This window comes from Haliotis rufescens, unplaced genomic scaffold (genome assembly GCF_023055435.1).
Source record: "Haliotis rufescens isolate VD_foot unplaced genomic scaffold, xgHalRufe1.0.p SCAF_15, whole genome shotgun sequence".
NCBI lineage: Eukaryota > Metazoa > Mollusca > Gastropoda > Lepetellida > Haliotidae > Haliotis > Haliotis rufescens.
In genome coordinates this window covers 17,111,961-17,136,209 of record NW_025963835.1, presented here as the reverse complement: position 1 = coordinate 17,136,209, position 24,249 = coordinate 17,111,961, and the positions used below count along the sequence as shown (strand labels likewise).

Below are 24,249 nucleotides of genomic sequence, written 5' to 3'. Positions count from 1 at the left end.
CGGCCGCGTCAAACCAAAAGACGTTAAAAGATGGTACTTGTTGTAACCCAGTCTGGCGCTCGGCATTAAGGGACTAAAACAAGGACTGGCCGGCTTGGAGTCAGTATACTGTGTCTGAGTAGGGTAGTCATGTTAAACTGCGGCTTGGTACCTGAGTGGACTAGCACTAGTACAAGCACACACACACACACACACACACACATCTTCACACAGTAGTGGCCATTACGAGTTATCAAATTTACCTCATATATACATTAAAACGAAATGGCGGCGCCCAGTCAAGACGATCTGATCGATAATCAAGATATATATTGTAATAAAACGGGCCTTATCTCACGAAGTGCATCAAATCATTTCTGCACCTTGAATGAAAACATGAAAAGATTTGGAAAATATCTATCAATGCCCAGCAGTCGATCATCTTCCCGAGGCAAGAGTGTTAACTGACTATAAAAGTCCAGTTTCTACCCTTGCCGAACTAGACTGGAATTTCTGGGCTCGATCGTAGCGCCGACACTCGCCATTACAAGTTATATCCCGTCTATGTCCTTCCTATTGACCAATCAGATTTCACCACTCATATCACTTGCATTTGCTTCAAACAAAATGGCGGCGCCAGTCAAGACGATCTGATCGGTAATCAAGATCTTTATTGTAATAAAACGGGTCTTACCCAACAAAGTGCATCAAATACGTTGAGCACCTTTGATAAAAATTGCAAAAAATCTGTCGACGTCCAGTTGACGGTACAAATGCTTTGCAAATCCTGCAGTCGGCCGATGTCTCCACGTTGAAGTTCGTGTTGTTTACGAATCGGATGTCTACTTCGTTTCACGATTTTGATTGGACTATACATAGACTTGTTACTCCAGCCAAAATGTAACTCCGGAATTCCAGCCTAGTTCGGCAAGGGTGGAAACAGGACTTTTATAGTCAGTTAACTCCCTCGCCTCGGGAAGATGGCTGTCGATCGAAATCTGCACGTTGAAATATATGTTTTTTACGAACCGGATGTCTAGTTCGTTGTGCGATTTTGATTGTACTATGCATAGATTCGTTAGTCCAGCCAAAATGTAGCTTCAGAATACCAGCCTAGTTCGGCACGGGTGGAAAGTGACTTTTGCAGTCAGTTAAGTCCCTTGCCTTCCTTAGAAGGCACAGGAGCGACACCAAGCAGAGATCCGCCAACCAGGCTACTGATATTCACGCTTATGAATACAAAAATCACAAACTGCTTCCCTGCTTGACTAACAAATGTGGTACATGGTCAATGACCTGTAATTGTTTCCCTGTCTGACATGTGCTACATGGCCAATGACCTGTAATTGTTTCCCAGTCTGACATGTGGTACATGGCCAATTACCTGTAATTGCTTCCCTGTCTGACATGTGGTACATGGCCAATGACCTGTAATTGATTCCCTGTCTGACATGTGGTACATGGCCAATGACCTGTAACTGTTTCCTGTCTGACATGTGGTACATGGTCAATGACCTGTAACTGTTTCCCTGTCTGACATGTGGTACATGGTCAATGACCTGTAATTGATTCCCTGTCTGACATGTGGTACATGGTCAATGACCTGTAATTGTTTCCCTGTCTGACATATGGTACATGGTCAATGACCTGTAATTGATTCCCTGTCTGACATGTGGTACATGGCCAATGACCTGTAACTGTTTCCCTGTCTGACATGTGGTACATGGTCAATGACCTGTAATTGATTCCCTGTCTGACATGTGGTACATGGTCAATGACCTGTAACTGTTTCCCTGTCTGACATGTGGTACATGGTCAATGACCTGTAATTGATTCCCTGACTGACATGTGGTACATGGTCAATGACCTGTAATTGTTTCCCTGTCTGACATGTGGTACATGGTCAATGACCTGTAATTGTTTCCCAGTCTGACATGTGGTACATGGTTAATGACCTGTAATTGATTCCCTGTCTGACATGTGGTACATGGTCAATGACCTGTAATTGATTCCCTGTCTGACATGTGGTACATGGTCAATGACCTGTAATTGTTTCCCTGTCTGACATGTGGTACATGGTCAATGGCCTGAAATTGTTTCCTGTTTGACATGTGGAACATGGTCAATGGCCTGTAATTGTTTCCCTGTCTGACATGTGGTACATGGTCAATGACCTGTAATTGATTCCCTGTCTGACATGTGGTACATGGTCAATGACCTGTAATTGATTCCCTGTCTGACATGTGGTACATGGTCAATGACCTGTAATTGTTTCCCTGTCTGACATGTGGTACATGGTCAATGGCCTGAAATTGTTTCCTGTTTGACATGTGGTACATGGTCAATGGCCTGTAATTGTTTCCCTGTCTGACATGTGGTACATGGTCAATGACCTGTAATTGATTCCCTGTCTGACATGTGGTACATGGTCAATGACCTGTAATTGATTCCCTGTCTGACATGTGGTACATGGTCAATGACCTGTAATTGATTCCCTGTCTGACATGTGGTACATGGTCAATGACCTGTAATTGATTCCCTGTCTGACATGTGGTACATGGTCAATGACCTGTAATTGTTTCCCTGTCTGACATGTGGTACATGGTCAATGGCCTGAAATTGTTTCCTGTTTGACATGTGGAACATGGTCAATGACCTGTAATTGTTTCCTGTTTGACATGTGGTACATGGTCAATGACCTGAAATTGTTTCCCTGTCTAACATGTGGTACATGGTCAATGACCTGTAATTGATTCCCTGTCTGACAGGTGGTACATGGTCAATGACCTGTAATTGATTCCCTGTCTGACATGTGGTACATGGTCAATGGCCTGAAATTGTTTCCATGTCTGTTTGTAGTATATATTTCTGAGCTCTATCAGCTGTGTAGAAATCACGGATAGCCTTCTTAAATGTCTCGTTATAAGAGATATGAGGCATCATATTTCAAGAAAAAACCCTCCATGTTATCAGGGAACTTTCAACATCCCACGAACGTGACAATGAATTATTAACACCTCAGTTTGAAAGTACCAATATTTCTCATAATTCCAAATCTGGGGTTCAATCATTGCTATACTATCGTTGTAAACTCTCACAAGTTTATGTTACCGGAGACTTGCATATTTTACAGTTAAAGTGTAAAATGACAGAATGTTGCAAATTACAAAATACCTAAGTATTTCAGTTAGTTTACAACATATTGTGATGTTTTAAGCCCCTTTGAACTTCTTAATAACGTTTAGTTTAGATATTTCAATCAATTTGTAATATAACTGAAATATTTAGGTATTTCATAAGTTGTTTAGTGAATCACAATTCGCCCATTGACAGTAACGCATATACCACCACTAGCCCTGGTTATCGGATCCCCCCATCCGCTCATCTTACAAGTCAATCTTTCAACCTGTCACGGCTGGGGGCTTCCGTTCGATAGGTCTAAGCCAGGAATTTACTGGCCACCAAGAGCCTACATTTAAACAATTAAAACTGACCCAACTATAGGGTTTTATGCGATAAGGTATTTTGACATTCACGGTGAACTGTTGTATGTCACTATTATCGCTCCTGACCTTTCTTATTACTGTTTGCCCCCTGACGACCCCGGTCAGACTTGGTCTTTAGCAACCCGAGCTTGTCGCAAGAGGCGACTAACAGGATCGGCTGGTAAGTTCCACTGACATGGTTGATGCAGTCATCGTATTCCAATTGCGTAAATTGATGCTCACTGGGTTTTTGTTGTTGTCAAGACTTGACTGTTTACAGACCGCTGTCATAAAGCTGGCATATGCCTGCGTGCGACGTTCAACGTCAAACATGAACGTCAACTCTGTTTGGCCAGTGTGAAATTTAATAGTTTCCTGTCAATCTTCCATCACTTAAGGGGTAATTACTATCAAATGATTCATGGACAATTGTTCGAACATGTGAGATTAAGTAAATTACAGGGCACTTACACAAATGTCAGGATTTAGATCCCTATAAAGCCTCCCCTCAACTGTCCAAGCTCACAAACTGGGTTGCAGATCGGAACGCTGCGAAAGAAAGATGGCAGCCACCTTCGTCTTCATCGTTCTTCTGTCACATGCACTGCTGGTGTCGACATCAGGCCAGAGATGTCAACCTGCAATTCAACCATGCAACGAAATTTACAATGAAGCAGTTTTCCCGAACATCTTCAACCAATCAAGTGTCGAAGAAGCCCGTTCCGGTTTTACAGCGGACTTTGCCCTTATCAATACAGGAGGTAGCTGCGATGTCAACGCCACCACTTTCTTTCTCTGCAGCATGTACTTCTCAATCTGCACAGTCCTCGACGGAGCTATTCCACCCTGTAATAACCTCTGTTTGAGATCCAAGAACAGTTGCCAAGCAGCCGAATGGCCATCTCACCTGGATTGTGACAAATTTCCTCTTTCCGGTTTGTGTATCGGGTTGTGAAGAGCTCAGTCCGAGTCGAAATAATCAAGTCCGCTCGGCTGTTTCCGCTACCTCCTTAAAACTTCGGACAGTAATGGAGTGGCCATAACGACAGAGTTATACTTAAGGGACCGATCATTTCATACAAATGGGGAACGGGAGGCCTGGGAATTTATTTCGATATTAAATATTTTCAGATACATCCAAAAAACCAGATATGTTTTTATCTATGGGCTTATTTTAAATGTAATTTTTGTAGCAGCATTTTTTCCCACAGTCTGGAGCAAAAATCATATTTACCAGAATCTTCGGTGACGATTTATGTTTTCCCCAGAATATCAAGTGGCCGGTCCCTAACTTCGTTTAACATGATCGTTCTTGATGACATGTTGTATGCGTAACCTCCGTTTGAAGAGAAATCTTCTACTCTCTTTTACAAACGTTTTACAATTGTCGCAGGCTGGATGTGTGATTGTGACGTTAATGAAATGGGTCTCAGTATGGATACCTCATAGTGCCGACCGAGATATACATTGGAATTGGAACGAGCCGAATGAGAACAATACAGACACGACCTGAGCATATTGAAAGATGGCTCGAGGAAGACAAGGGAACATTTTTATATAGGGATGAGATCGATAGTAATGGATACATACACGGCCATGTTAATTATAAGGTGGTAATGTCATGGATATTCATTGGATGTGTTCAACTGTGAAACGTGATCTGGTAAGGCGGTCTGTTCTGGGGCCTGACGCGGCACTGTGAGTGATCAGCATGGCAGATTGTGTGTGCATACTTCCTTCTAATAACACAGTGAATGAATGTTGTTTAATGCTGCAGAAATATTACAGTACATCCCACTGACGTCTTAGATCACGCTTGGACCACACTAACCACTAAACCAAACCATCTTAACGGGACACGACCACACAGCATCATCATCCGAATTCTGTTCAGTCGCTGTGTTAAACATACTTGGGATACTGAGGGACTGTCTTTCGATGGAATCCCCAGGGGCTCACTATAGACCGGCCTGAAAACCCGGAAGAGGTGACCCCTGGGGTATATGTGAACAATTTGTATTACACAACGACGCCACGACAACGCCACTCCACATCTACGTTTACAACGACACCATGACAACGTCAGTCTACTTCATGTTACAACGACCTCATGACGACGTCAGTCTTCATCTACCTTGCAACAAGGTCACAACAACGTCATTCTTCAGCTACGTTACATCGACGCCACGACAACGTCGGTCTGCATCTACCTTGCAACGACGTCACAACAACGTCAGTCTTCAGCTACGTTACATCGACGCCATGACAACGTCGGTCTGCATCTACCTTGCAACGACGTCACAACGTCTGTCTTCAGCTACGTTACATCGACGCCATGACAACGTCGGTCTGCATCTACCTTGCAACGATGTCACAACAACGTCAGTCTTCACCTACGTTACATTGATGCCATGACAACGTCAGTCTTCAGCTACGTTACATCGACGCCATGACAACGTCAGTCTGCATCTACGTTACAGCGTCACAAGTGACGGAGGTATTATCAATCGCCATGATTGTAAAAATTGGGAACTGGCTTTGAACCAAGTTAGGGGAATCCCTTCAGTGCCTGTCGTTTTTCTAGTCTGTTTTTACGCTATTTTCGTTTTTCAAATATAATTTTGGTCAAGCATTTGTGATTAGGTAGGTCATAAAGTATTAAAATCTGCAAAGTTGCTATGTTGATTTTATTTGCCCTTTGAAGGAAAGTCTCTGATTGATATATATTTACCACCGTTTGTAGCGTAATATTGTCTACTACAGTTTTGAGGCGGTAGGATAGCATACTGGTTTAAAGCGTTTGATTCCCCATATAGGTACGACGTGTGAAGGTCCTTTCTGGTGTTCCCAAACGTGATATTGCTAAAAGTGGCATAAAACCATCACATATTGGCTGAGATAAAACTGATGTGACGTTAAATCTATAACTCACTCCACTCACTGCGTTAAAATTTTCTCATTGTTCACTAAAGCATAATAACTGTGCAGATGTAGGTGATTTTCGAACAGAACAATGAAAATAGCAGTATAATAAATCATTTTATATAAGGATAAATACAAAATCATTTTTTTACATCATGTGCAGCAAAACCCAGTCAATTTGACATGTTTGTACTCACATCTACTGGAGGAATGTACTTTTCAATTACTTATATTGTGGATGATAGACATAAATTGCATAACTTTGGATGTAAACTGACGAAAAAAAGAAACGTTACCAAACTGAAAGTTGGACACTTTGGGACCAAACCCTGAATAGTGTTACAAAATGGTTGAGAATCAATCGCCTAAACACAACCACAACGGTTTGATGAGTAATGCACGTGCTACATTACCCAGATCAGTGGAACTTGAGTTTGATGTGAACAGTTTGGATGGGAGACTCGATGTTGTTGGTGAGGCGGCTGCCTTGGCCGACGCCATGACTAGCCATGCACCATAATAATACCCATGAACATCATTAAGCATTTTAAAAATATCGAAAGTCCAAGTAAACAGTAAAATGCATTTCTCCAATCACAAAGATCAGTTTTTGCCCCAGATTGGTCAGAATTAGGACACACTCACTTACATCACCACAAAATAGAAACAGGCGACACCAGACTGATTAGACTTAATAGGCAAAACGCACCCATTGTGAAAGAATGTTCCAGACAGATGCAAGAAATGTTTGAAGCCAATATCATTCACCCAACTTCTTCTGAATGGCACTCTCCTTGTCTTGGTTAAAAAACCGTGATACGTCTTACCGCTTTGCTGTATATTATAGACGCTTCAATGCAGTTACCAATCCTATATTTTTCCCTCTATCACCTCTGCCAATATTTCTAGTATGTTTGATTGTGCTAGTGGCTTTTGGCAAATACCACTCTATCTAGATGCAAAACATAAGTCGACCCAAATGGTGTTTTTTGGATGGAATCGTCTCCCTTTCGACCTCAAGAATGCTCGCATGGCATTTCTGCAAACCATTTCAGAGGCAATAAAGAAATCAAGTACATACTAGTTTTTGGAACTTTTGAATCACCTCAAGGCAGTATTCCAAAACATCAAAGAAGCAGGACTCACTCTAAAACAATGCACCTGTAAATACTTGGGGCATATCTTCAAAAATAGATTCAGTCACACAGATCCCAGCCTTTAAAAATGTCCATGACGTGTCTCATTTCTTAGATTTGGCCTTGCATTATCACAAATTTGTAGCAAACCTTTCTGGCATCGCCTCCCCTCTATAAAACCTTTTGAAAAAAGACACGTCCGTCGAAAGGTCCAACAATTGCCAACAGGCATTCGAAAAGCTAAAGATAGCCCTTACAACAGCCCCCAGCTTTGCATATCCGGACCAAAACAAACCCTTCATCCTCACAACTTCTGCATCCTGGACAGAGGGACAGATTTTTTATAAGAATATCCCTGGGACAGAAGGACTTTCTACAGAACATCCCTGGGACAGATAGACTTTCTACAGACTATCCCTGGGACAGATAGACTTTCGACAGAATATCCATGGGACAGATAGACTTTCTACAGAACATCCCTGGGACAGATAGACTTTCTACAGACTATCCCTGGGACAGATAGACTTTCGACAGAATATCCATGGGACAGATAGACTTTCTACAGAATATCCCTGGGCCAAATAGACTTTCTACAGAATATCCCTGGCGCAGAGGGACATTCTAAAGAATATACCAGGGACAGAGTGACTTTCAACAGAATATCCCTGGGACAGAGGGACATTCCATAGAATATCCCTGGGACAGAGGGACTTTCTATAGAATGTCCCTGGGATAGAGGGACTTTCTACAGACTATCCCTGGGACAGAGGGACATTCGAAAGAATATCCCAGGGACAGAGGGACTTTCTACAGACTATCCCTGGGACAGAGGGACATTCCATAAAATATCCCTGGGACAGAGGGACATTCTACAGACTATCCCTTGGACAGAGGGACTTTCTGTAGACTATCCCTGGGACAGAGGGACATTCTACAGAATATCCCTGGGAGAGAGGGACTTTCTGTAGACTATCCCTGGGACAGAGGGACTTTCCACAGAATATCCCTGGGAGAGAGGGACTTTCAACATACTATCCCTGGGACAGAGGGACTTTCTCCAAACTAGTCTTGGGACATATTGACTTTCTCCTGACTATCCCTGGGACAGAGAGACTTTCAACAGACTATCCCTGGGACAGAGGGACTTTCTATAGAATATCCCCGGGACAGAGGGTTATTCTACAGAATATCTCCGGGACAGAGGGACATTCGAAAGAATATCCCAGGGACAGAGGGACATTCTATACAATATCCCCGGGACAGTCGGACTTTCTCCAGACTATCCCTGGGACAGATAGACTTTCTACAGACTATCCTTGGGACAGAGGGACTTTCCAAAGATTATCCATGGGACAGATAGACTTTCTACAGACTATCTCTGGGAGAGAGGGACTTTCAACATACTATCCCTGGGACAGAGGCACTTTCTACAGAATATCCCTGGGACAGAGGAACTTTCCAAAGAATATCAATGGGACAGAGGGACTTACTACAGTATATCCCTGGGACAGAGGGACATTCTACAGAATATCCCTGGGACAGACAAACTTTCTCCAGACTATCCCTGGGACAGAGGGACTTTCTATAGAATATCCCTGGGACAGACAGACTTTCTACAGAATATCCCTGGGACAGACAGACTTTCTACAGAATATCGCTGCGACAGAGGGACTTCCTATAGAATATCCCTGGGACAAATAGACTTTCTCCAAACTATTCTTTGGACAGATTGACTTTCTCCTGACTATCCCTCGGACAGACAGACTTTCTACAGAATATCCCTGGGACAGAGGGACATTCTGTAGAATACCACTGGGACAGAAGGACTTTCTGTAATACAACCAGCAATACAACCGTTAACCCATGTTCGTTTCAGAGAAAAAAAGGGATACCATCAGGGGAATTTGTAGTACATGGACATTCTCTTATCGCGTGTCTGTGAACTTATCATGATCCACCGTGTCAAAATCACCTTGTCAATAGTTTCGGGGATGCCAGATTACTAGACTCAACAGACCATCTGAGATCCTTTACAAATCGCACCATATTGTATCTTATTAGACATGTATCGCTGTTAGGAGGTTATGCGACATGTGGTTTACTTGGGGCAGCACACAAACACATGGGAACGTGTCAACTTGCATAATAGTGTTTTGCTTAGCCAGGGTCAATGAGGTTCTATGACACTTGACGGCAAAAGAACCAGCGTATGCGAAAATATAGCAATGGGGTGACTAAAACAGATATATATGTTAAGAACAAGTTCGGTAAGTCTACCACAGTAACATTACGTCAGCCGCACACCAATATATTAATATATCTTTTTATTCATGAAGAATATAGGCCTCCGGTCCATGTTCATAAAGCACATGTTCAATCACACACCGCACGATCCGCATATGGTATTTACGTCGTCAACGGCTAACCACGCAAAACTCTCGAACGATAACTGGCTTTTGAAGGTCACGGGCATGCGATAGCATTGGAATAGAGTGCTGACATTCAAATTGCGCTGACAGTAAAAGTTGCATTGTGTCTTGTATCGATTGCCGGGTTATTATCTCGCTGTTTCCGGCTCTTAGTCATAGATTATGACCAGCCAAATGTCAGAAGTACAGCCTTTATTCCGAGATATGTCTTTTGTATGCTTAAATTGCAAATGGGAACCATTCGAAAACAAATATCTGGTAGCACGTTGGTCTCAGTCATTAGAGGCGACCCAATTCTCTGTGTAGAGTCGCGTACCTTAGGCCTAGTCTGCCAGAACCTGTGGTCGGATGTTCTTATCCAAGATTCGGCCTGAAGATGATTCTAGGTTTGTCGTACCCATACCAATGGATTTCACCAAAAGACTGAGAAAATACACCACTGCGTACCTTCCCGTCACATCAAGCTGACACACGTGATATTACTGAAATACTGTCCAAAGCTAAACACTCACACATTGAATCACATTCATCTCACTTGTTGCTTATCGAAATATAATATTAGAAAGACGGAACGAAATCCTAATTTGTTTTAAGTGTGTATTTTCACCACTTGTTGCCTCGTTGCAACGGACTGAGCTTGACTGATTGTTTTTTGTCAAGCTCGGTCCATTGCAAAGAGGCACACAAGTGGCGAAAATACAGACCAAAAGAATAGGGTTTCATTCCGCCTTTCTGAAATCATTGGGTTTTTTACCCGTGAAGATCCGGATCCATGCTTGTCGTAAGAGGCGACTAACGGGATTGGGTCCTCAGGCTCGCTGACTTGGTTGATGCATGTCATCGTATCCCAATTGCGTGGATCGATGCACATGTCAGTCACTGGATTGTCTGGTCCAGACGCGATTATTTACAGACCGCCGTCATAAGCTGGCATAGTGCTGAGTGCTCGCGGTACATAGGTAAAAGAAACATTTTGAGTACCACTGCAAATAGTTGGTTTTCTCTTTTTTTCTGACTCATAGAACGATATCTGATATGAGTGAGTGAGTGAGCTGGGTTTAACGCCGAGTTTAACAGTTTTCCAGGCATATCACGGCGTGTCAGCATAATGTGGAAGGAAAGCCCGAAGTGATGCAGGTCTTAGACGTTTACCACTTCGGTGAAACCCACGAGCACAGGTATGGTGCTGAAAAACCTAGAAACATAATCGGGGCGAATCAGGATTCGAATCCACAATCATAGCTTTCTGGTGTGCCCAGTGGACGTAACTCTGCACAGCGAATCGCCTTAGACGACTGGGCCACCCCCGTCCCCTTATCTTATATGATACAATACATGATGGGCCATGGTGGATGGACTTGCACTACCTTCCATTGCAACGGATGCCCTTTGATGGTGATGGTATCTTGAATTTCTTCAGATGTGATGGATTTTGAGGATTGCTTTAATTCAGCAGCTTCTCGTGAAAGCAGATGTATTCTGGGACTCTGAATACTGTAATTATTATGGAACGTTTTGCTAAACGTTCCTTGAACTAAACACAATCTCCATATGCACTTTTACAGATACTTTTTACAAATTAGATCTGTACACTTACATGTTCACTCATGTCTACATATCTTGAATGTTGTTTTTGTAAAGATTCAGGTCAAAAGCAGGTGTGAGCAGGTTGGAATTTCAAGACATATACACGAATTGATTCATGGTAACGTGAAAAATATGGAAATTATTACGCATGCATTTTATAAAAGAACGTAAGTAAGATTTTTGTATTGTACATGTGCATGTTCATGTATTGTATATTTTACTCAGTTAATAAAACGAATTTAGTACTCTATTGTATGTGTAATTTATTTGTGTGTTTGTTTTTTTATGCCGCAATATTCCAGCTATATGATGGCTGTCTTGTAATAATCGAGTCTAGATCAGACAATTCAGTGTGTGACATCATGTGGATCGATTTGCTCGTTTGGGATACCATGACATGTATCAACCAAATCAGCGAGGCTGACCACCTGATCCCCGAGTCTCCTCTTACGAGAAGCATGGGTTGTTAAAAACCAACTGTAACCCGTGTTGTGTGGCAGTGTAATTTATTTGTAAACAATGTTCTAACGGTATTACATTGTTTCTGCTGAGATTCAGTACAAGTTCAAAGCATTGTGCTTTGACAATAATTAGTTGTCAAGGATGTTGCACAATCTATATGAGCAGTGGTGTGGAAGTTACTATACTAGTATTTAGATGCTCTTTGGCGTCAAGTGCAATTTATAATGTTCTAGAACAGCAAGACTAATCCAGCACTGTACAGAAGCTTCTAGGAGATTTTAAGACTATATAAGGGCACAAGTGCGTGCCTCTCTCATCTCACATTACAGCAAGACCAGCGCTTGTGTGAAGATCACACAATAGCCTAGGCCTATTTTGGAAGCTTCTCCACTGTTGCTGGGAAGTGAATTTTCTTATCATAGATTTTTTTGCTAACCATTGCTGTTGTATTTTATAATGTCATTGTAATTGCACTGCCATTGAATTTTGTACTGCCAATCTATGGTTGACTGCCATTGGAAAAGCATTGCAGTAATTTGCATTGATTTGTATACCTAGTTAATTTATAATACAATTGTTAATTGTAAACCATTGTTGTTTGTTGGTTTCAAACTGAATTCTTTTATGTACAAATTAATGGGTTAACTTATATTTTCAATTTGGAAATCGACACCTAACACCAGGATCTTCACGGGAGATGTGTTACTTAAAACAGTTGATCATTAGCTAAAGTAAAGATACTGTCCTAAGATACCAAGAAATAATGTTTCTTTTGTTTCATTTTGTTGTTAGGGGGCACGGGTGGCCCAGTGGTTTAAGGCGCCGCAATTCGCTGTGCAGTTGCGTCCCTCGGGCACGCCAGAAACCTATGATTGTGGGTTCGAATCCCGGTTCACCCCAATTATGTTTCTAGGTTTGTCAGCACCATACCTGTGCTCGTGGGTTTCACCGAAGTGGTAAACGTCTGAGACCTTCATCACTTTGGGCTTTCCTCCTACATTAAGCTGACACGCCGTGATGTAACTGGAATACTGTTAAAAGCGGCGTTAAACCCAACTCACTCACTCACTCATTTTGTTGTTAAACACCACTCGGCGGCCTGTCAATAGTCGAGTGACAAAACAAACTAGTAAGTGATATTACTAGCAACAAGTCACGCCGTAGAGGGGCCTCGTCACCGTGCAGCAAGAACAGGTACTGGGTACCTAGTCTATACCGGAGTTTTGTTTCGGTAAAATATTTATATTAAATATTTATGTCAACAATTGGGCGCTTGGGTTGATATCATTTATGCAAGTTAGATTTCAGACGTCTTCTCGAGCAGATAACAGGGCGTTTATATTTTATACTAGTATTTGTGCATCGTGGACAGAATGGTCATGAGCTTGCGGAGTAGAACTGGGCCCACTTGCACAGAACAATCTAAGTTACAATCGATCTTAGGCGGCTACAATCAACTTTACAATCACCCTACAATTGTCCTATTCCACTTGCACAAACCGATCTTAGCGCGATTGTAAGACGGCTTGGATTTAAGATCGCGATCTTAAGGAGTTAATTGTAGCGCTAAGATCGCTTTGTGCAAGTGGACCCTGGTCCCCAGTAGCCCATGCTTATTGACAGCTCAGGTTCTGTCATTTGGCTCATATCGTGACCGATATATATTGTGAGACGTTGCTAACGCCATCAGTCGGTTGTCAGTCTGCTTTTGGCTGCTTTATTTTCAGGCCGTCCTGATGAATGGAAAAGTGCTGACTGTGCTCTTTACCCAAACTGACTCACTCACTACCACTTCCGGGTTAAAACGTGTCCCCGCGAACTTACACTGGTCGTAATGGGCGACTAAATGCATTGGATGGTCAGGTTCGGTTGATTGCGAGTTATGGCGTGGACCGTTGCTAGTGATAGCAATCACTGTAATGTCTGGTCCAGAATTGTATACAGACCGCCATCATATTTGAATATGACTGAAACGCTTTATTCCCGTGATACTGATCAGGCAGGTAAAATACACAGTCAGCCAACAACGTATCCATTGGTGCCACACGGAGGGATCACATTGGCAGGCCAGTTACAGACCTGCCCGTCAGGGTCGTACACTAAACCTGAAAAGAAAATACAGTAAACTACGTTTATAACGAACACGCTTATAACGAACTGACGGATAAAATGAACTTATTGTTTAGTCCCGGCCATTTCTTGTATATATGCTGTATATATGCTTATAACGAACTACGGTTATTACGAACTACAATTAGTGGTCCCTTTGAGTTCGTTATAACCGTAGTTTACTGTACATCATTAACATCTGTCGAACTTATAAAAAAGATACGCGCTGGTCCGCATTGTCCTTGGTTCATCAGCAGCATACCCTGATACCCTACCATCTGCATCACTTCCAGCCTCCCTCTCACGTCAAGCTTTCATCAACAGCCATTCATTCATTGAAGAACCGTTGAATCAACAACTCCTGCAATATTCCTCCGCAGCATTTATCACGCGACGCGTATTGTTCAACAAAATAATACTTCAAACGAAAGAATTTCAGTTATGACCCTTGAGTAGAGTTTGACTGATCATATTTGATAAAAGTATCCACCAAAGGGCCAGAGTGAAACATAGTCACATTAAAGGCAGCCAAGAGTCGCGGATCGTCTTTATTCCAAAGTATTAAAAAGCCTTGATTCAGGCGTAATTGAAGTTTCTATTTTGAAGTGACGTCTCCGTCTGTTTGGCAACTTCCTCTGGCACATGGGTTTGAATTGATTTGGCAATTAATTTAAGCCTAAATAGGCCTAAATTCGCAGCCATCCAGGGGCGACTGGGTTCAGGATAATGATAATCATGAATATATATATATATATATATATATATATATATATATATATATATATATATATATATATATATATATATCACTTGTTATTAATGCATATTACTCACGACTTCGTGTGTTTCATTCAACAATTAAGGGGCGGTCGGGTAGCCTAGTGGTTTAAGCGTTCGCTCGTCACGCCGAAGACCCGGGTTCGATTCCCGATATGGGTACAATGTGTGAAGCCCATTTCTGGTGACCCCAGCCGTGATATTGCTGGAATATTGCTAAAAGCGGCGTAAAACCAAACTCACTCACTATTCAACAATTAAGCCGTTTGAATTGTTTTTAAACCGCATATTTTAAAATATTGTAAATGAAAACTTTTATTCTACAGAATAAATACCTGATATTAAAAGAAATATCTGTAAATATGCTGATGGGCTTAAGGTTGCATCGTACACGGGTCTGTCAACCTTAAAAAATCGATTTACCTTAACTAAGGCTGCTTTGTTATGTGTGGCCCAGGTGAGCTCTTTATTTATCTGTTAAGGGTGGTTACCTTCGGGGCAGAAGTTGTGCCCGTAGTAGTAGCCGTTGTGACACGTGTAGTATGTGTGGCAGCCAGTCTGGAAGTCAGGGTACCTGTTGTTGGCCAACTTGTCGCAGTTCTTCACATCCGTGCACGGCCAATAGCCAGCGCCCGGACTAAAAGATGTAAAAAATAATACAACTGTTGTTAGCAGGAGAAAGCAGTTTGGATTGGCACTGTGTATATCAACGTACAGACAAACAGGTTCTGTCATCTTAGGCAAAGTCATACTCTTTACACAGAGACATGAGCATGACTATTTATAATCATTTCAAAGCTTCCATTTCAAGATGCCATGTCATGCAAGTCACTGTGTTGTATCATTGGACAAGGTTATCGACTTGTGATACGAATAAAACAGTTGTTAACTGTGATGTGAAATGCCCATTAACCATCATTTATCCTTACTTGGAAAAACAAATACACCATAAACAAATATATAAATACAAATACTGTATTGCAATAACGTAGACTAATGACCCAAAGAAAGTTTACCAACCAATATTGTTTGTTTCTAAAAACAGAACAGGACCAATGTCAAAGAAGACACTTACATTGTAAATAGACATGCATTAAGAACATCAGTACAAGTTATGTGTGAATGAGAACAAACATGATAGTGTAATGTCCAAAGTATGAAGGATGGAGACAGTTGTTCAGTCATCAAACAACCATGAAGACTGAAATCAGCACATACTCCTTCAGAATGTCACAGTTGTCAGTCAATATCGTGTATGCCCACCATGAGCATCAACGCACACCTCAACTCGACGATGGGCAAAATATGTAAAACGTCTGATCATAAGAAATAGGATTTGACGCCATTCTTCTAGGAGGGCCTGTACTAACTGATCCTTGTAATAAGGGCTACCTGATCGTGCTCACACCTGATGGTAAAGTTGATCCTACAAGTGTTCTATAGCTGACAAGTCTGGTGACTGAGCTGTTCATGGCAAGACGTCGAACGGGGCCTTGTGTTATCTTGCTGAAACAGGGTCCGGTTGTACAACAGGGTAGAGAGATTGGTCAATGTAACACTGTCCAGTGATGTTTCCGTCCAAATTCTCCAGATCTGTCTTGACTTGGCTACATTTGATATACCTACAGGTGCCGCATTGTCTTGCAACTTGGTTAATGATGCCTCATTGACTTGGCTAATGATGCCTCACTGACTTGGCTAATGATGCCTCATTGACTTGGCTAATGATGCCTCACTGACCTGGCTAATGGTGCTTCATTGACTGGGCTAATGATGCCTCACTGACTGGGCTAATGATGCCTCACTGACTTGTCTAATGGTGCCTCATTGACTGGGCTAATGATGCCTCACTGACGTGGCTAATGATGCCTCATTGACTTGGCAAATGATGCCTCACTGACTTGGCTAATGATGTCTCACTGACTGGGCTAACGATGCCTCAATGACTTGGCTAATGATGCCTCACTGACTTGGCTAACGATGCCGCCCCAAATCATAATGCCGCCACTTCCAAACGGTCCGACATCTTGAACGCAACAACGCGGTAGACACAAACTCTTCCACCTGCTCTGAAAAGATGGAATCTGCTATCTCCCGTGAACATGACACTTTGCCAGTTTCTGTTGCACCTGCTTTGCAGTGTTTGAGCCCAACGATGTCGGTGTTCCAGTGTCGGCATTGCATCTCGTAGTAGTCTGCAAGGTCTGATATTGTACTGACACAGTCTTCTGGCCACTGTCCAGTGGCTGACAGGATGACTGTTGCCGCTGAAGACGTTGCCGCGATGATACGATTCCTCAGATGGAGGAGACGTTTGTTACGTTTTCCTGCACGATGGGGACAGGATCGGAGGTCTGCCACTTTTAAGCCTGTCTCTTCCGCCAAGTCAGACTGTAACAAGCCATACGTCGGGTGACTGTCATCGGCTTCAGCTAAAACTCCTTGCACTGGTCATGTGTTGCGCCTTGCTTGTATCATACCAACAGCTTGTTCTCCCGATTGCAGCATTAACACTAGCATGTTATTTGTCACTGTCCAATGGTTTGAGTGTGAGTGCCAATACATCATTCCTTATGTACCAATTGTTGTAGGTTGGCATGCTGCAAGTGCATCAAACGTTTCACTTCAAACTCAAATTCCACTGATATGGCTACCGGAGCACTTCCCAGCAAATTGATTTGGTTCTGTTTGGGCGATTGATTCTCAACCGTTCTGTAACACTAATCAGAGTGTGGACCAAAGATGTCCACATCTTAGCTTCGTAACGTTTCTTTTGTCCATCATCAACAATCTTAGTAATTGAAAAATACGTTCCTCTTGGAGTTGTGAGTACAAACATGTCAATTTAACCAGTTTTTCTATCAATTCTGTCAATTCGACAATGGAAAAGATGAAGTCACTACTTGGAGAGTTTGTTGTCATTCTGAATATTTATGCGTACATCTAAATATCTATATATGACACAGATGAGTCGATTTCACTGGTCATAATTCCACGTATTGTTTTCTAAGTAAACGTCAGATGACACTTGCATTATTGTTTTACAAATTGATATATTTATCTAAATGGTTGTTGCTTTTGGTCAAGAATAACTACTGTTTCTCATGACATATTTTAAGTGACCAGGCTACCAAGTCATTTTTGCAATTCAACTAGTCAATGAATATGGTGGTGCAGTCTCCACAAGGAAAGATAACTCTAATATCCAAACACAAAGGACAGTCAGAGATACTGTATCAGAATCAGAGTTTTTAACGAAACAAAACGTGAATTTTAAATCGCCCAATGTGTTCTACATAATGTCAGCACATCAATATCAGCTCCATGTAATTAAGTACAGGAAAGGTTCCAGAGTTCAACCAGTCCGACTTTGGCTTTGCAATGATTACACCAGTTGGCACCATCTTAAAGCTGGGATATTGCTGAGTGCGACATTAAACAAAAAAAAACAACAAAATACAAACCCATAAAAATTGGCAGTTTCCAATGATTACCGTAGGTTGATTAAAAAAAACAAGAGCAAAAGAAATTATACCTGTCAGTTGTTTTATCACAAGTTTTATTTTCATTTAGCGATATCTCAGAAATAAACTGTACTGGCGCTTAGTCAGCAACAAAAGAATACTTCTACATGGTTTTTTAAATAAAATTTGGTTTAAAACTTAAAAGTTCAAAAAAGAAATTCGCATAATACGCAACTGCTGATAGGTAGGTTAGCCATCTTATGTTTGAAAATCGACACAAATTGAACAACATTTTAGGGGTAGGAGTCCTGTGGTTGCGGATACATCTAATTACTACAGTCTTTATTGAACCGACCGCCTCCGTGGTCTAGTGGTAGAGCGTCCGCCCGGAGAGCGGAAGGTCCGGGGTTCGTTCCCCGGCCGTGTCATACCAAAAGACGTTAAAAGATGCTATTTATTGTTACCAAGTCGTCTGGCGCTCGGCATTAAGGGGCTAAAACAAGGACCGGTCGGCTCGGAGTCAGTATACTGTTTCTGAGTGGGGTATTCATGTTAAACTGCGACATGGTATCTCAGTGAGCTAGCACTATAAATCGGCATCAGTCCGGACTAGTACAAGCAGCCACACACACAAATGCATGCACGTCGCTATATAAGTGCAATAATCTTGGACGCGACGTTAAATTCAATTTCACCTCACCTCTTTATTTAAAACCAATCTCGTTTTACACAAAATTACCCAGCCACAGATTACATTTTTCAAACCGTTTCAGGAATGACTGGTGTCAAAGAGACATAATCAAAGTTAACAATAGTTCTTGTTGAAACAAACTCGGGATACTTTCTTTCGCTACTGTACAGTATATATAATTGTACCTATACATGTCATTTCCCGGATGAGAGGCAAAATCTATTGACCTTATTGTCCTCTTATCTGTATCGGTGGAATTTTGCAGTCAATTACATGAATTTTGTTGGGAGTTTTAAAATGGAAGAAGCAATAGGTTTCGAGATGCTAACATAAATATGAAATATACATAAGGTGCAAAACGGATTACTTCATTTCGACTGACGCTATGTTAAACTATCTTCAAAGTACTTGAAAGAACAATAGCTACAAACGTTTTCAGAAGAGCCACTGAAATTTGTAAGACGTGTCGATGAAAACCAAACAGATAACACGACTGAAGGAAAAGCTTCTTAACGGGAATAATCATTTATACTAACAAAATATGAATTCAATCTACTGATAAAATCACCAATTTACCAAAGTGAAAAAAACAAATATATATTTTTGTGAATAACGTTATCATTCAGTGTTACTATCTGCGTTGTACAACATATGGCCCCAAGAGCCGTGTTTTCTCACCGCTATGACTTTCATCCCAGGGTACCTCATGGACGTTATGGCTGATAAGACTTACAAAAGAAATTATCGTGACAACAGATAATGACTTAGAACTAGTGAGACAACCAAGCCGTTATGAAACCTCACTGTATACACAATACACCAACGTTAATGTTAACGTAGATGAGGTGAAATTGGTTTTAACGTCGCGTCCAAGATTATTGCACTTATATAGCGACGTGCATGCACGTGTGTGTGTGTGTATGGCTGCATGTACTAGTCCGGACTGATGCCGATTTATAGTGCTAGCTCACTGAGATACCATGCCGCAGTTTAACATGAATATCCCACTCAGAAACAGTATACTGACTCCGAGCCGACCAGTCCTTGTTTTAGCCCCTTAATGCCGAGCGCCAGACAGGGTAACAACAAGTACCATCATTTAACGTCTTTTGGTATGACGCGGCCGGGGATCGAACCCCGGACCTTCCGCTCTCTGGGCGGACGCTCAACCACTGGACCACGGAGGCGGTCGTTTAGAATAGAAATGTTCGTGGGTAATTTCCACATATAGCTCGCTGGTAACTCATGCATCTTCCCAATATCACGCCAATCCATACTAAGGAGACATGATGACGATGGGGTTCAACGTCACTCTCTACATTATCGTACTTATAATATAGCGACCTGCAATTCACAGGTGTATGCGTGGGTGTTTGTACTAGTCCGGAGTTTTTCAGGTTTTATGGCGCTAGTTCACTGAGATACCATGCAGCACTTTAAAATTGATATCCCACTCAGACACAGTAAACTAACTCAGAGTTCACCACCTTTATCTCCCTAATGCCGAGCACCAGCAAGGGCAACAACAAAATAAGAACCATCTTTTTACGTCTCTGGGTATGACGTGCCCAGGGGATCGAATCACCGTCCTTCTGATCCCCCGGCAGACGCTCCATCCACTAGACAACAGGCGGTCTTAGAGCATGGAATACTGGATAACACATTGTAATGTCCTCACAGCTGCATATTCGACACAATGCATATAGGGGGTATCACAGATGCCTCAGTCGTCTAAGGCACCGCAACTCGTTGTACAGAGTTCAGAGTTGCGTCCCTTGGGCATGGCAGAAACCAATGATTTCTGGTTTCGAATCACGGTTCGCCCCAATTATGTTTCTAGGTTTGGCAGCACCATACCCGTGCTCGTGGGTTTCACCGAAGTGGTAAACGTCTGAGACCTGCATCACTTCGGGCTTTCCTCCCACATTAAGCTGACACGCCGTGATATAACTGGAATACTGTTCAAGGCGGCGTTGAACCCAACTCACTCACTCACTGCATGTACCTTTTATCGACTATTACTGATTATTATACAACCGGTACACGTCACTGGCGCGGATGTTAGTCGACAAAAATATTGTCGTTTATCGTTAACTGAATATATGTTATCCACTTTTGTTTGTGTTTCTAAAACGCACGTTATCCGATATTCATATACACTTGTGACCCGTGAAGATCCGGGGTAGAATAGGTCTCTAGCAACCAATGCTTGCCGTAAACAGCGACTATGCTTGTCGTAAGAGGCAACTAACGGGATCGGGTGGTCAGGCTCGCTGACTTTGTTGAAGCATGTCATCGTATCGATGCTAATGATGTCAATCACTGGATTGTCTGGTCCAGACTCGATTATTTACAGACCTCCGTCATATAGCTGGAAAAGTGCTGAGTGCGGCGTTAAATAAAACAATATATACATATACACTTGTTTCTGGTTTTGTTAATTTTTAGTTAGGATATCAACATGTATACTAAAAGTGCCATTGGAAACAGAAACATTTTTTTCTGAAAGAAATACATTTATTACAGCAAATGATCACATCACATACCGAATGCAGCGCTGGTGGTCGGGGTCAAATACTTCAGTACTATTGCACCGTATTCTCACAGCCACACCTCGCAAACACACCAGATAGTAGAAACAGGAGTACTCATAGATTCCGTTGGGCTTGCCAGTACAGTCAAGGCCAAACACTACAACTACAAGAAAGAAAATGTATGTTAGGTATTATTATGTACAGATTAATATAAATTTAAAAAATGCAGCAAAGAGATTTGGGTGATCCTGGCACAGTCAGGCTGGTTTGGCTCATCATCAGCTCAGGGCCCTTGGCCCCTCTACACGCAGCCCGGACAGAGAATGGGACATCATCCCGGGAAGCGCTGCCTAGTCAAGCCCACCGAGAACTTTTCGGAGAATGTGAGGCCTCCCAACGCTGCAGTCTTCTGCATTACCCAGATTGTCAGAAAGGCTGCAAACCCGGGTACTCTCCCAATGTCAGACAGGGGTTTCGAGGTACCAACCCTTTGGCACCGAGGACAATGGGGAGATGGTTGGTTGGTTGGTTGGTTGGTTTGTTGTTTAACGCCGCACTCAGCAATATTCCAGCTATAAGACGGCGGTCTGTAAATAATCTAGTCTGGACCAGACAATCCAGTGATAAATGTCCTGAGCATCGATCCACGCAATTGGGATCGATGACATGCATCAACCAAGTCAGCGAGCCTGACCACCCGATCTTGTTAGTCGCTTTTTACGACAAGCATAGTCACCTTTTACGGCAAGCATTGGTTGCTGAAGACCTATTCTACCCCGGAATCTTCACGGGTCCAATGGGGAGATGTCAAACGTGACTTTTCGAAAGCGAGGTCCGCATATTTGCCATGTCATTGCCAATCATATAAATGTCAACAGGGACAAAAGTTAGTAAAACATGAACGATTTCATTGGATTTATGAAAAAAGAAGGCATGTGAGCCATTGTACAAAGCGATATTAGCGCTAAGTTGAACGTAACTCCCATACCTTAACATATACTTGCGACTGTCGTAGTGCTAATGTTGTTTTGTACAACGGCACCCAGGTTTCTTAGCCTGGATACGCCTGGGACTGTTTTCTGGCCTATTCCAATTTTATAATAATTTTAATTTTCTATTACGCCTCTACATGTTCTGGGTCGTGCCATGGGTGGACCCCTGTGTCAAAACCAAGCATGGCGATGACAGTAATTCATACGCCTTACTGAGTCTGGTGTCAAACTGGAATCATTCACTCACGACTTACACCATGAGTGAGTTAAGTTTAACGCCGCTTTTTCACATTATGCCAGTTATATCACGGCGTGTCAGCTAAATGTGGGAGGAAAGCCCGAAGTGATGCAGGTCTCAGACGTTTACCACTTCGGTGAAACCCACGAGCAAGGGTATGGTTCTGACAAACCTAGAAACATAGTCGGTACGAACCGGGATTCGAACCCACAACCATAGGTTTCTGGCGTGCCCAAGGGACGCAACTGACTGGGCCACCCGTGCCCCCTTACACCATGACAACACATGTTGATGCTTAGCAGCTAAGTTGGTTATACCACGGCCTTGCTGCATCATGTTTTAGACAATATGATGTTTACCACTTTGGTGAAACACACGGGCACGTGTATGGTGTTGACAAACCTAGAAACATAATCAGAGCAAATATGGGATTCGAACCCACGATCATAGCTTTCTTGCATGCCTAAGGGACGCAACTCCGTATAACGATGTACAAATGAGTGTGTATGTATGGTTTTACGCCGCTTTTAGCGATATTCCAGCAATATCACGGCGGGGGACACAAGAAATTGGCTTCACACATTGTACCTATGTCGGGAATCGAACCCGGGTCTTCGGCGTGACGAGCGAACGTTTTAACCACCAGGCTACCCGACCGCCCCACAAATGACCTAACTGTAGTTTCACAATGGTATATGAGAACTGTCAGTCGTGTTAGGAAGGCGTCGTCTTACCTGCAGTGAAGCCAAAAAAGACAGCAACAATAAAGTACCACCGCGGTGGCATTTTGAGACCTGGTACGAAGATAAGGAGTACTTGAGACAATAGCTGTAGATAAGGCGCGAAATGAACATGTCCTCTTAGTGTTAATACTGACCCAGGTGACACGATAATGAGATGAAACACTACTGTGCAAAAGCAACTTCCCCCGAATGGTATCAGAAACGCGTAGTCTATCTGTCCATCATGCCTGAGTGTGAACTGGTGGATTTTGTTTTCTCTCAAGGCCCTAAACCTGTATCTTTCACAGAATATTTGTTAAAATCATGATGCTCCAATGTTTAGTGATTTGTGAATATGCGAGTATGCATATTTTGTGGCATGATAGGGTCTAAAAAGACAGCAATGGGAAATCCGGGAAAGACAAGACCCCCAGTACATCGTGTTTTCATGGTCTGTGACCTGGCTGTTTATGTGTTTCTTACCAGGCAGACAGACACACAGTTTATTCAGTATGCAAGGCCATATGGCCCATAGTATAGTTCAGTTTTAACAAACACATAAAAATCAACGTGATCTTGAACATAGTATAATATATTCACCTTAGTCTAAATACATGTTTCATATACATTGCTAAAGATTTGATAACTTCTTCATTTGTCGAATTCAACAAATTGAATATCAATTGATTGTCTTTGTGTGTAATATCTAAATTAGGTAGAAA

General features: G+C 42.3%; 1 protein-coding gene across 1 annotated transcript; it reads right to left on the bottom strand.

The window, feature by feature from the left end:
* Positions 1-13,956: 13,956 nt before the first annotated feature.
* LOC124138750 lies at positions 13,957-23,681 on the bottom strand. The gene is made up of 4 exons (XM_046505598.2): positions 23,540-23,681; positions 21,588-21,738; positions 15,378-15,523; positions 13,957-14,105 (listed from the first exon to the last, which is right to left on the bottom strand). Exons 1-4 carry the CDS (start codon positions 23,589-23,591, stop codon positions 14,017-14,019), a joined length of 438 nt encoding a protein of 145 aa, XP_046361554.2. The 5' UTR covers positions 23,592-23,681; the 3' UTR covers positions 13,957-14,016.
* Positions 23,682-24,249: the final 568 nt, after the last annotated feature.